The sequence below is a fragment of the Blastomyces gilchristii genome, assembly GCF_000003855.2.
Source record: "Blastomyces gilchristii SLH14081 genomic scaffold supercont1.15, whole genome shotgun sequence".
Classification (NCBI taxonomy): Eukaryota; Fungi; Ascomycota; class Eurotiomycetes; order Onygenales; family Ajellomycetaceae; genus Blastomyces; species Blastomyces gilchristii.
In genome coordinates this window covers 487,900-501,745 of record NW_003101668.1, presented here as the reverse complement: position 1 = coordinate 501,745, position 13,846 = coordinate 487,900, and the positions used below count along the sequence as shown (strand labels likewise).

Here is a 13,846-nt window from a genome sequence, read left to right as displayed (position 1 = left end):
AACTACTTGAGTTATCAAGAAGAGAAAACTTAAGTATATTAATACTATTATAACTTAAGAAGAATTTAAGAACTTTCTACTGAATTAAATCAAAGATCACTGTAATCACAGCTTTATAACAGTATAGTAGTTCAACTTATTATATTAATAAGATAATAAGAATTCTTTCAATTTCAATATAAGATTTGAAGAATATTAAGAGAAATTGACTGATGATTTGAATTAATTAAAAATATAGCTTTATCTTATAAAGCTGACTTATAAGGTGCAGACAATGATATTATAATATCAGAGTTTATTAATTAATTACACTGAGCTTGTTAACCTGACTTTCTGAATCTATTTAAATAATCAATTCTCTGAGAAAAAGATTAATAAGATCTCTTCTAAGTAATCAATGATAGAATCTAAATAGCACTGTAATAGCTTCAGTGTGAATAAAGTAAAGAAGAATTTTAAGTATTCTGATTCTTCACTCACTGTGAAGAAATATTAAAAAAGATTTGATAAAGATCTCTGTTTTAACTGCAGAGCTGATAATCACTATATCAGTGATTATAAGAAGCTGAAGAAGAAAAGAAACTGAGAAGATATCTTCTCAAAGTTAACTTCTCTTCTAATAAACATATTCATAGAAGATAAAGAAGAGAAAGAAATGAAGAATTAATAATTCTTATATCTCTGAGTTTATATTATAATTATAATGTATATCTTAAATAAGAAGATATCAGTGAGATATCTACTTAACTCTGAAGTAGATATTAACTTCATATTCTATTTCTTTTCTTTAATAAAGAGTTAGAAGAAGATAGATCTGTCAGATCATATATAATTTATCAATAAAATAAAATATCACTGTTTTAACATAATTTAAGTAAAGTGTGTGATTATAGACTCAGAAGAAATCTTTAAGAAGAGCAGTTTACTTCTTCATATAGTTAATATTATAGATAAGAATATCATTCTAGATCTCTTATAATTAAGAGAAAACAATTCTCTTATTGACTGAGTTACTTAGATATAACAGTATTATCTCATTAATGAAGAGACAGTAATAGAGAAATCTGAAGAGTTTTATCAGAAGAATCTTGAGAAAAAGATAGAGTTAATATACTATATAGTAGATGATTGAGACTTGAGAATAGATGAAGAAATCATCATTCTTATTACAAGATTAGCAGCAGTATTTATCATTGAAGATAAATGTATATAATGTCTCTTTACAGATTATAATAATATCTTTTCAGAAAGAGAAGCAGTGAAGTTTTCTAATATCAAGATATAATATAAGATTTATCTTGAAGACAGTGTAACAGCACTGTACAGATCTCTCTATAACTTGTCTGTAAAGAAATTGAATATTCTGCATAAATATCTTAAAGAAGTATAATTAAAGAACTGAATATATTTATTAAAGAGTTTAACAGAGACATCTATACTCTTTATACTCAAGAAGAATGATAGACTATACTTATACATAGACTATAGAGATCTTAATAAAATAACAGTTAAGAATTGCTATTCATTACTATTGATTAATAAGATAATTAATCAATTATCTGAAGCAAAGATGTTCTCAAAGATTAATATACAGAATGTCTATCATAGAATCAGAGTTAATGAAGATAATATTTGAAAAACAGCTTTTTATACTAAGTACAGTAATTTTAAATATCTTGTTTTATCTTTTGATCTTTGTAATACTTCAGTCATCTTTCAGACTTATATAAATGAGATGCTGTAGAATCTTGTTAATATCTTCTATATAGTATATCTGAACAATATTCTAATCTTCTCAAAAACAGAGAAAGAATATGATATTCATGTTCAAGAAGTATTAAGTCAGTTGAGACAGTATTAACTCTATACAAATACTGAAAAATGCTCATTCTATATACAGGAGATTGATTTCTTAGATTATATTATTAAGATGAACAGCATTTCAATGAATAGAAGCTGAGTCTTTATCATTGAGAACTAATCAGTACTGCAGATGTATCACAAGATGCAGATATTTCTAAAATTTATAAATTTCTACAGATAATTCATCTATATATATTCACAGATTACTGTCTCTCTTACAGATCTGTTAAAGAGAAGTGTGAAAGACAGAAAAATGAGATTATTTATTCTCACTCAAGATACTACACAGATATTTGTAGAATTGAAATAAGCTTTTATAGATATTATAATACTGAATCACTTTAACCCTGACTTACTCAGTTAGTATGAGACTGATATATCTGAAAATGAAGTCTATGAAATCTTTTCACAGTTGACACTGAAGATCTTTCAATATTGAAAGAATCAGAGAATAATCACTTCTGAAGAAATAGATAATGAATTATCTATAAGAGAAGACTTTTTTACAGAGTCTATAAGATATTATAAATAAAGATCAGTGATCTTCTTCTTCAAGAAGTTATTACTTACACAGAGAAGATATGATACTTATAATTAGAAGATATTAACAATTATTGAATTCTTTAAGATCTGATAATATTATCTTCAGAGTAGTAAGTACTCAATGTAAGTTCTCACTAATTATATAAATCTGTGTTACTTCTTAACAACAAAGAGCTTGATAGAATGTCAAGCCAGGTGAGTGAAGCTGCTTTCAGAGTATGATTTCTATATCTGATATTATTCAGATTGACTTAACTCTGCTGATATACTGTCTAAACAGCTTAATTATAATATCATTGATACAGAGAAGAATTCTACAAAAGAATCTCTATTATCACTGCAGAAGAAGCTGACTGCAGAGAATTGAGATTCTCTGAAGCTCAGAAACAGCACTGATAAGACAGCTGTATAACTTAGTATAGAAGGTGAAAGAAAATTCAGATCTCTGCAGAGAACTGACACTGAAGATCATGAGCTTCTTATATTATATCTTACTATTATTGAATTGATAAAGAATAAAACAGTCTATAATCTTTTAACTCAACTACTTTTAAAATTTATTAATAAGTTACAGAAGAGAGATGCCTCTACTGCAGCTTAAATTCAGAAGTTAAAGAAGAAAGAATCTGATTTAAACTTGAAAGAGACAGACTCTGAGTGAGACAGTGCTGCTAAGAAATCAAGTCACTGATAACTAGAAGAATATGAACTTCTACTACTGAATGATTCAGTCTTTGTTTCTTATAGCAGAGCAGTATGTCAGAAGTTATTGAGAATTCATTATAATAATTCTCATACAGAGCACTTCAGGTTAAAGAAGACTGAGAAGCTTCTAAAATATAAATATATTTAAAACAAGCTTCAGATAGATATCAAAGAGTATATTAAGACTTACAATATCTATTAAAAGATAAAGATCTCACAGTATAAGTAATATAATAAGTTAGTGTCACTGCCTATTTTAAAGAGCTTATGATAGAATCTATTAATAAATTTCATAGTTGATCTGTTAAAGTTAACAAGAGTCAAAGAATATAACTCAATTTTAATCATTGTTAATCACTTTATAAAGATGATCAGATATATCTCTACTTATAAAAAGATTAAAGCCTCTGAATTGACTGATCTGTTTTTAAATATCATTATTTATAATCACAGTGCTCTGAAATCATTAATAACAGATTGAGAATCTCTCTTCATTAGTAAATACTGATCAGCTTTTTACTATCATCTTATAATAAGATATCTTCTCAGTACTGCATTTCATCTGCAGATAGATGATCAGACTAAACATCAGAATCAGATACTAGAACAGCATCTTCAAGTATTCTATTTATATTATCAGAATGATTGACTTAAACATCTTTTAATCACTGAATTCATATATAATAATACAAAGAATGCAACCTTAAAGATATCTCTTTTCTATACTTATTATAAATATAATTCTTCATTATTCAGTAATGTCACAGATGATGTTTCAAAGAGAGAGATAGACAGTCAGAATATTGAATAGATACAGAGAACAGAGTATTTCTCAGTATCAGAAGTAAAAGTGAGATTGAAACTTTTGAATAAAATTCATGAGAAGATGATGAAAAGTATTCATTATACTCAGAAGTAGTAGATAGAATACTATAATTGAAAATATCTTTCAATGAAGTTCTTAATAGAGAATTAAGTACTACTTTCAGCAAAGAATATCAAGATAATAAGATTATATAAAAAGCTTAGTGAGTGATAACTGAGATCTTTCTCAGTAATAAAAGTGATGAATAAGCAGATATATGAGTTGAAATTATTCTCAGAATTGAAATCAATTCATTCTATTTTTCACATTTTCTATTTGAAACTCTATAAGTAATATCTTGAGACAGAGCTGTCTTGACTGAATAATATCAAGATTGAGAGTGATACTGAATATCTTATGAAGAAAATATTGAATAAGTGAATACATTACAGTAAGCTTCAATATCTTGTTAAATAAGAAGATTATTTATCATCAGAGAATTCATGAGAATTACTTAAGTATTTAAAGAATGCTGAGAAAGAGATTGCAAGCTATAAGACAGCTAGTAGAGACTGTCTCATTATACATCAGAGACATTGAGTAAGAAATGCTGCTTAAGACTTGTTATTTTTTCTTAAAGAGTTTTTAGAGATGATCTTGCAGTGATGAGTCAGTATCTTGTAAGCTCTGTAGCACTCTTCTTCTATTTTCTCTCAAACGGTTTTTTAGAAGTTTAATAAGACTACATAAGTCAGCTTTGAAAAAACCAACCACTTCACCATGAACTCGCTCGATTTTTCGAATAAGAACCCGCCGATAGATCCATCAAAAAGCCCTCAATCATATGAGCATTTTGACCCCATCGCTGACCACATACCCCGTGTGGTGGTGGAGTTATCCAGCCAAACATGAACCAGATGTTGTTTGAAACTCCTGCGTGGGATTATCCCTCATTCTCCCCTATCACACCACAACCCCAGGCCAAATTGCTATATAAATTGTAAGGTGAAGAGACCTAGCCGCATGCACCAATCTTCTCAATTTTGGAAGATTCCTGATCTGTAGTTGTGAAGATATCTGAGAAGTGACCTCTGTGAAAACCCTGTTCATCTTTGATGTTTCAAAACATCAACACCAAGTCCCACTCTTGTACCGCCCTTCTCAATCTGGCTCATCCCTGGCAGAAAAATACAAAATGATATCTCAGTGATAATATCAAGCATATAATCAATGAATAACAAGTCAACAGCACATCAACAATTATAAAATCAGTATATCTCAAGGTCTGACTGAGCCTTTGATTCCTGCACAGTGAGATATATTAAATCTAGTTTTAATATCTCAATATTCAATAGATTCTGTAAGAGATTGAGAACAGTAATACTAGGTTTCTATTGAATTTAAGAATTAACTCTATATTAATATAATCATTGATAAAGTCTTCTATTTTGAGATATAAATAATCAGTTTCTCTACATCTCACTGACAATATTTATATTATTATATAGAAACAGACTTATATTCTCTATAATATCAAGACTCTGAAGAGAGAAAGTCTTGATAGAGAGTATATAGTAGTATATATCTTAGCAGTTTCTATCTCATTCTTCTGCAGCAGTCTATGCATAAAAAAAAAAAGATCTTAGAAATAGTTTTTTACTTCTCTTGAAAAAGTAAGGTATTTTTCTCTGAATTTTATATAATATTCTTACAAAGAATTAAAAACAGAGCTGTTTTCTATCATAATTTTATATTCTTTTAAGTAAGAATTACTTTTTCAGTGACTGAAGAGCTTTCATTAATACTTAATTCTTTTTTACACTCTTTATTAACTGATTTGAGTTGCACACTTATTGTGTGAGAAGAATTGAATAATTTAGAATAAAATTAAATAGTTTTAATCAATTTCTCTGCAAAAAATTGATTTATTTTTTATCAGTTTTTCTCTTAAAAACTGTCATATTATCTGATTTATTATTAATTGATGTCATACTTTTTCTCACTGTATCTCAAGAAAGAGATTGTAAAGATTTTATTAATTTATCTTAAAAATCAATTTTAGTTTATTAGATTCTCTTCAAAAATCTAATCTAGTTACTGAACTAGTGTGAAAAAAATCAGGTATTTTATATACAAAAGTCTTTTATTCTTCTTTTGAAATAGTCTGATCAACTTTTCAATTGAAAACAGACTTAGAAATATCTCAATTGAAACAGTCTGATCAACTTTTCATTGAGTGAAAATAATGAGTTCAAAAATACACTCAGTTGATGTGAAAAAAGATGCTTTCTCAAATGATATTTCTGAGATTGAAATTCTGAAGAGAAGAAAGAAAGAAGAAATAGAGAAATAATAAGTTCTTAAAATACAGAAACTTGAAAAAGTAAACAAGATTCTTGAAAAGCAGTATCTGAGTGAGATAAATGAAGAAGTTCTGTTAATTCTTCATGCTCAGACTAGATAACTATAGAAGATGATCAAGTTCAAACTTGAAATCTCAAACACAGTTTAAAAAACATTGAAAATTCCTAGTATAATCACTGACTCTTTATCTTACTCTTCTTCATTCTTTTTTCCTACTTCTTCTTCTTCTTTGAATTAGAAGAAAACATATGCTCAAGCAGCTGAATCTGCTGTCTCTAAACCTGCTGTCTCAAAACCTGCTCAAAATCCTGAGAAAACTGAGAAGAATACTGCTCATGTCTCTATTTATAGAAAAGTGAAAAAGAAAATGTAAAAAGAGAAAAACTTTCAAATCTTCAGAAATAGAAGACTTATTCTCAAAGTCTCAAATCAGAACATTCTGCAAAGAAACAAGCTAAACTCAAATCTTATTTTCAGAATCAGAAATGAAATTAATCAGCAGTTCTTTTCTCAGTTAATAACTGATATTGAAGTTCAAAAATCAGTTATAGCTTCAATTGAGTTATTATTCTTTGAAAACTTTATTATTCTGACTACAATGTCTGAATTCAGTGCTGAATTCCTTATTTAGAATGAGAATCTCTGAAAGTCAGCAGTAGAATCTTTGTTAAATATAATAATTCTATCTGAAAGAGATGAAAAGTGAGATAAATTCATTCTTCATGATATTTCAGTTGAAATTTTTGACTGTGAAGAAGAAATACTACTTCTCAAAAATGAATTGAAAGAATACAACTCTATTCAACTGAGAAAGAAGCCTGTATGACTAAATTCAATTGAGTTCAGACAAAGCAGAAGAAATACCTCTATTCTAGTATATATAAAAACACTTAAACAGTCAAAGATCTCTGAAGTAAGAGTAGCAGGTTTGAAAATGAGAGTTCATGAATACAAAGACTTAAGAATGAATCTCAAAGCTTAAACACAGTGTTCAAACTGTCAAAGATATGAATACTTTACAATCTCATGTTTTAGAGACTCAAAATGTGCATTCTGTGTCAGAGATCACAAAACTAGTGAGCATAAATGTGAAATATACTTAAAAAGAGATGAAATTTATTAATATACTCTGCTTAAGTGCTCTAATTGTAAAGAAAAACATGCATCTAGCTTAAAAGAATATATGTTTGTTTCTAGAACTCAAAAGAACTGGAGAAAAGATGAAGCTCAAAGTTAATCTAGAACTGAAGAGAAGAGTCAAGTCAGTAGACTTATAACTATAAGCTTAAAAAGAAGAAACTCTTAACTATCTAAATCTTCAAACTCTAATTCTTCAGCTAAATATAAACAGAATTTGAATTCTTAAACTTCTATTAAGATTAGAGAATTGAGAAATGACTCTGATGATAAACTAGATATAATATAAGCAGTTGAGATTTCTACTTTTAAGAATAGTTATAATCTACTATCTGATAATAGTGATTAGATTCTACTCTTCTCTCTTTTAGTATGAATATACAATAAAAATAATAAAAAAAGTTTAAAAACTCTTCAAAAATCATATTTATTCAAAATAATGTGAATAGAAACTCAAATTATATTTATTCTTATCTTCAAATTACATTTGAATAAAAAGTTAATTTTATACTGCTTCAGAAGCCGAATTTTGATGCTGAGTAAAAATATGTCATTTCTCATTCAAGCTACTACTGCTTTTTATCTCAAAAGTCTGAGATAAAGTCAAGAGTAGTGATTTATGAAAGAAAGAGATCAAGATATCAATTTAATCTAAGATTTGATATTATGTCTGACCCTGATATTCTGATGAGTAATATTATAGATAAAGAAAATGAGTTTAATACTATACAGCTCATAAATATCTATAATGAAAAGTCATTGAAGAAAAATAACAATATCTGAATAATTAATAGAGGATTTCTGAACATAACTTTATCAAGAAACTCTATAATTGTAGAAGATTTCAATACACATTATCTCTGATGAAATTCAGAATATAAGAGAGTAGTGAGAGCTGATAATCTAGTTAAATAAACCTTTGAGCATTCAATAGATTTGATTAATAAGTCTGATCAATAAACATTCTTTAGAAAAGATATGAAACAGAAATCTATTATAGATCTAATCTTTATATCACAAAATCTAATAAAAAGAAGACTTGTAAACTGATTTATTAATTTAAATAAGACATCAGAATCAGATCATGAGATTATTCAATTTAAGATTAAACTGAGTGAAAAATAAATAAGTGAAAATCCTATTCTCTCTAATCAGTTTAACTTTGAAAAAGCTGATTGAAAAGCAGTTAAAGAAAGTATAAAACTGTTAAAATCTGAAAGATAGAATGAGCTATATTGAAATTCTGGTCAAGATATCTCAAATGAAATGCTTGAGAATAGAGTGAGGCTTATTACATCTATTATTCTAACAAGTGTTAGAGATAATATTTCAAAGAGAAAATCTTCTAAGTATTCAAAACCTTGATGAAATGAGAATATCTCATCTAAAAGAAAAGAATTAGCTACTGCTAGAAGAGATTGAAAGAATAATATAATATCTGATAAAGAGTTCAATGCTGTCAGAAATGAATATTTTTCAGATATTAAAAAAGCTAAAACAGACTGCTGAAATAAATTTCTTGAAGAAGCATAAGAGAAGGAAGTTTTTAAAGCTTTTAACTATACTAAAACAAGAAGTGTAGTAACACTTTCAACCTTAGAATATGAGTTTCAGAATGAATCATATACAGCAAACTCTTTTGAGAAAAAATGTCAAGCTTTTATAAGAACTCTCTTTCAATACTCATCAGATTCAGATTCAGAGAAAGAGAATATATCACTTCTTAACTATATTGATGAAAATGACTGGGAATGACCTGATCTTACTCAAGATGAATTAGAGTCAGTTATTTTCTCAAGTTCAGTTAAGACTGCTGCAGGGCCTGATTCAATTAATTACTTAATTATTCAAAATATATACTTCTACTTAAAGAATGAATATTTTAAGCTCTTTTTCAATCTCTTGAAAAATGAATATCATTCTGAATACTGAAGAGAAGTCACTGAAGTGATTCTTACAAATTCTAATAGAAAAACTTCAATTTCTAAGTCATATAGAGTAATATCTCTATTGAACTATCTAGAAAAGGTTTTAGAAAAGATAATAGTTACTCAACTATCTTTTATAAGCTCTGTCAGTAATTCTCTTTTATTCAGTGAATAAATGAGGAATAGAAAACAGTGTTCTGCAATTGATACTGTTCTCTCAGTTATTTATAATATTCAAATAGCAAAGCATGAAGATCTGGTCTCAACTGTAGTTTTTATTGATATAAAAGAAGCATTTGATCATGTTTCAAAGTCAAAGCTAATTCAGATATTGAAGATGTTAAAACTGCTACTTTCTCTAATAAAATGAGTTAACTATTTTATATCTAAAAGAATTATACAACTTTTCTTTGATGAAATGAAATAAGACAAGACTGAGATAAAAATAGAAGTATCATAAGAATCTTCAATCTCACTCATTTTATTTGTAATATACACTGCATATCTATTCAAGAATAGAAATATGAGAATAGTGAGATCTCTGAGTTATGTGAATGATATTAATCTAGTCTACAGCTCAAAAACTATCAAAGAGAATTTAAAAGTGATTAAAGAAGCTGTAAAGAAAATCTTTGTTAGAGCAGATATTAATCAAATTCAATTTAATATGAATAAAACTGAGTTAATTCATTTCTTTTCTAGATTCAATGAGAAAGAACTGTCTCTATCTCTTTTAAATAGAGAGATTAAACCCAGTGTAAATATCAAATAATTAGAAGTATGATTAAACTCCAAGTTAAACTTTAAATATCATATTCAACAAAGAACTGTCAAGGCAGAAAGGCTATTGAATAACATAATCAGACTATCAAATACAGAGAGAGGTCTATTCTTCCAGGCTATGAGACAGTTATATATAGCCTGTATTACATCAGTAGCTGATTATAAAGTTCAAGTTTGATAGAATAATCAAGGGAATTTCACTGAACTCTTTCAAAGTCTGTAAAACAGAGTCTTGAGAAGAATTCTGAGAGCATTCAAATCATCTTCTATTAAAACAATGAAAATTGAAGCTTTAATTTCTTCTTCTACTATGAGATTTGAAAAGGCCTGTATGAACTATGCTCTGAGAGTTATAAAGATGAGCTTAAATCATATAATCAGAGAAAGAGTCTCATCTTCATTTTTATCAATTAACTCTGAAAATGAACTGGATTGAAATAGATTTCTTGATTAGAATGAAAATAATTCTTTAAAGAAAATGTCTTCTCAACTTTACAGACTATACTCTCTGATTAAAAATCAATTTTCTTCTTTAAATATTGAAAAAGTGAATCATGAAAAGTTATCTCTCTGAAGAGAAAAGCTTGAATCTCTTATAGACTTACAAATAAATGAACTATCAAAAGAGAAAGAATATGAACAGCATTTGAAGAGAATTTCTATAATCAATATAAAAGACTCTATTCTGATTTATTCAGATGACTTAAAGAATGAAAATCTGAATAGATTAGATGCAGGCATTGCTTATACTGAAGATAATATTAATTTTATCTCAGATTTCTGAAATCTAGACTGTGAATCTGAAGTCTTTGATGCTGAACTATTTGCAATAGTGAAAGCTTTCAAACTCATAGAAATAAAATCTCATAAAAGAGGAAATAGTTTGAAAGAGATATGAATATTCTCTGATAGTCAAGCTGCTTTAAAAAGACTTAGAAATAGTCAGATTCATAATGATTAAATGAATCTTGAACTGATTTTAAACTCTGTTTTGAAAATTCAAAAGAGAAGAATATCAAAGCTGATAATTCATTTACACTGAATTCCTGCTTATATGAATATTCATGATAATGAATTGACTGATTCAGCTGCAAAAAAGAGTGCAGAATTAAGCAGATCTATTCAAAAAGTTATATCCTGATCTTTTATAAAGAGAAAAATAAAAGAATCTTATTTAGACAAGTGAAATGAAAGCTGGCAGAAACAAAAGAAAAGTATATATTATTCAAGATTTGAAACAAAACCCAAGTGAAAATCTTGTTTAATTAAATGTAAAAAGAAAATATTCTCATCTATAATACAGCTGAAACTAGAACATGACTATTTCAAATCTTATATATAAAGATTTAATGATAGATTTGACTCAATAGAATGCTTATTCTGCAATGCAAATGAGAATCCTGAGTATATTGTAATACACTGTGTATTATACAATAGTTTCAGAGTCAGATTGAAAGAGAAGTATGATCTAAATCAATTAAATATGAGATTCTTATTCTCAACTGAGACAGGAATTAAATATTTAATAGACTTTCTATCAGAAACTCAAGCAGCTACAAGAAAATGACTAAATTCAGAATTATCTGAATATGAAGAGGAGGAAATCAATCAGATATAGTCTGTTAAAACAGCTATATACTATCTTTTAATAATTTGTTTTGTTACAGTCTTTCTTTACTTTATCTTTTCCTTTCAATTTCTTTCTATCTATCTATTTAATATGTCTATCTTTAAGACTGTGTTCTCTTTTCCTTTGTCATGATATTGTCAAATGATTTCAAAGTATCAGAAGATGTTAAAACACTGTAATTTGTAAACAGTTTTTGTATTCTGGGCTGGAATTTTCTGATTTTACATATCTGAAATTGATGAATGTATAATAGTTAACTTTACAGATATAGGAAAAACCCTGAGAACTAAAAGTTCTCAGATAGATGTCATAGTCTCTGACTGCATACATCTATAATTGAAGAATAATAATAATAATAATAATAAGACTACATAAGTGTAAAATTCCTGAAGCAGTTAATAAGAAAAGAAAGAAATATTTGAAATTAATAAAAAAGATTGATATTATCAATCTGCAGGCTGCTGCTATTCTAATGAGACTGCAGCTCATTAAAAAAGTAAAAAGAGAGAATTTCAGAGTCTACTCATCAATAATTACATTCTCACTAAACTCATTCTTCACTGTTGAAGTCTTCAGCACTGATATCTTTGTCTGCTAAGAAGTTAGCACTGCAGTACTGCAGAGAAGCATGCTGCAGAAGAGCATGAGAGATACTGAAAGTATTAACTTATTAACTTATAAAGTATCTCAGTTATCTGCTTTAACTGAAGTGAGATTCTCTTCAATCAGTGATTAATCTTCACAGTGCTTTTAATGATGATATCAGTTAATCTCTTCTTAAGATCAGTCATTCTGAGATGTTTTTTCATCTCAGAGATTCACACTTTCATCTTCTTTTACAGATGAGTAAGAGAAATCTTCTCAGTCTTAATAGAATTCATTAATACTTAAAGCTCTGAAACTCTCACTCTATACTGCTTGAGTATCTAGACTTCTTATCAGAGCTGATATAACATCTTTCTGTGAGATACTACTTACAGAGAGATAGAAGTCATTGTTACAGATATAATAAAAATAACAGAAGTGAGAGAAGAGACAGATGTATAAAATCTCTCTCTTCTTCAGCTGCTTAGCACAGCATAGATAAGTAGTAATACTGATCAGAAACTGCATCAGAGCCTTCTCACAGAGAGAAGACAAAGAAACTGCAGAACTCTGCAGACTCAACTCAGCAGCATTCTGAGTAGAGCTCAGATATGCTGTGAAAGAGAAACTACAGATTAAGCTTCTCAGAGTCACTATTCTCAGAATCAAGCTCTCTTCAGGTTTCTCTTCAAATGATTATATGAGGTCATACATCATTATGTTGACTGAGAAGAGGGACAATGTTGTAATAGTGATGAAGAGAGCAGAGAAAGAACTAGACACAGATAAATTAATTAGTAGAAGAGATGACACTTCACTGCAAGATACAGCAACTATTATCACAGCTGCAAGAGAAGTAGAAGAAGAAGAAGAAGAAGATGTGATAATAAGAGCAGTGCTCTCACAGTCTGTTGACACTACTGTCTTCATCTTCAACTGAGCTTTCTTAACAGTTACAGAGACTGCAGTCACATCACAAAGACATTTACTCACTAGAAAATATCAGAATAAGTTCTTTATTATTCTTCAAGAATGATACTCTCATACACTCACTATTACAATTAAGAAGAAGGAAAGAAAAATGTTTCACAGAGAAGAAGAATCTTTTCAAAAAATTCTATCACTACTGTTAGCTTTGTCTCTAAAAATACATCACTTTTGCAGAGAATTTTATATATAGAACAGAATATATTGAGAGATCTATAAGTCACTTATTAACTACATTTTTTATATTTCAAATTGATATATAAGAAACTCACTTATCATGTGTTTGATTTGAATAAAGATGAGAAAAGAAAGATCTATACAGTTAGCAGAAAAACTCATCTATTTCTTTGTATTATACACAGTATACACACTGTTAATCAGTTTTACAATCATTACTATATAACAAAGATAATTTCTAATCTGATAATCTTAAGAGCATCAGAACTATGTTCTTAAAGAAGAGAGTATTATCATATCTCTGATTGTATCAAGACCTCACTACAGTTTCATACAGCT

At 28.0% G+C, this 13,846-nt stretch overlaps 2 protein-coding genes across 2 annotated transcripts; one reads left to right on the top strand and one right to left on the bottom strand.

The window, feature by feature from the left end:
• Positions 1-12,736: 12,736 nt before the first annotated feature.
• Positions 12,737-12,971, bottom strand: BDBG_17453 (uncharacterized protein; the record flags this gene model as incomplete). The annotated part of the gene is made up of 1 exon (XM_031725168.1): positions 12,737-12,971. A coding segment is annotated over one exon (235 nt), but the record flags the coding sequence as incomplete, so codon positions are not given.
• A 90-nt stretch (positions 12,972-13,061) lies between these two features.
• BDBG_17452 (uncharacterized protein) lies at positions 13,062-13,283 on the top strand (the record flags this gene model as incomplete). The annotated part of the gene is made up of 1 exon (XM_031725167.1): positions 13,062-13,283. The coding sequence occupies one exon, from the start codon at positions 13,062-13,064 to the stop codon at positions 13,281-13,283; it is 222 nt and encodes a 73-aa protein (XP_031579701.1).
• Between the last annotated feature and the right edge of the window lie 563 nt (positions 13,284-13,846).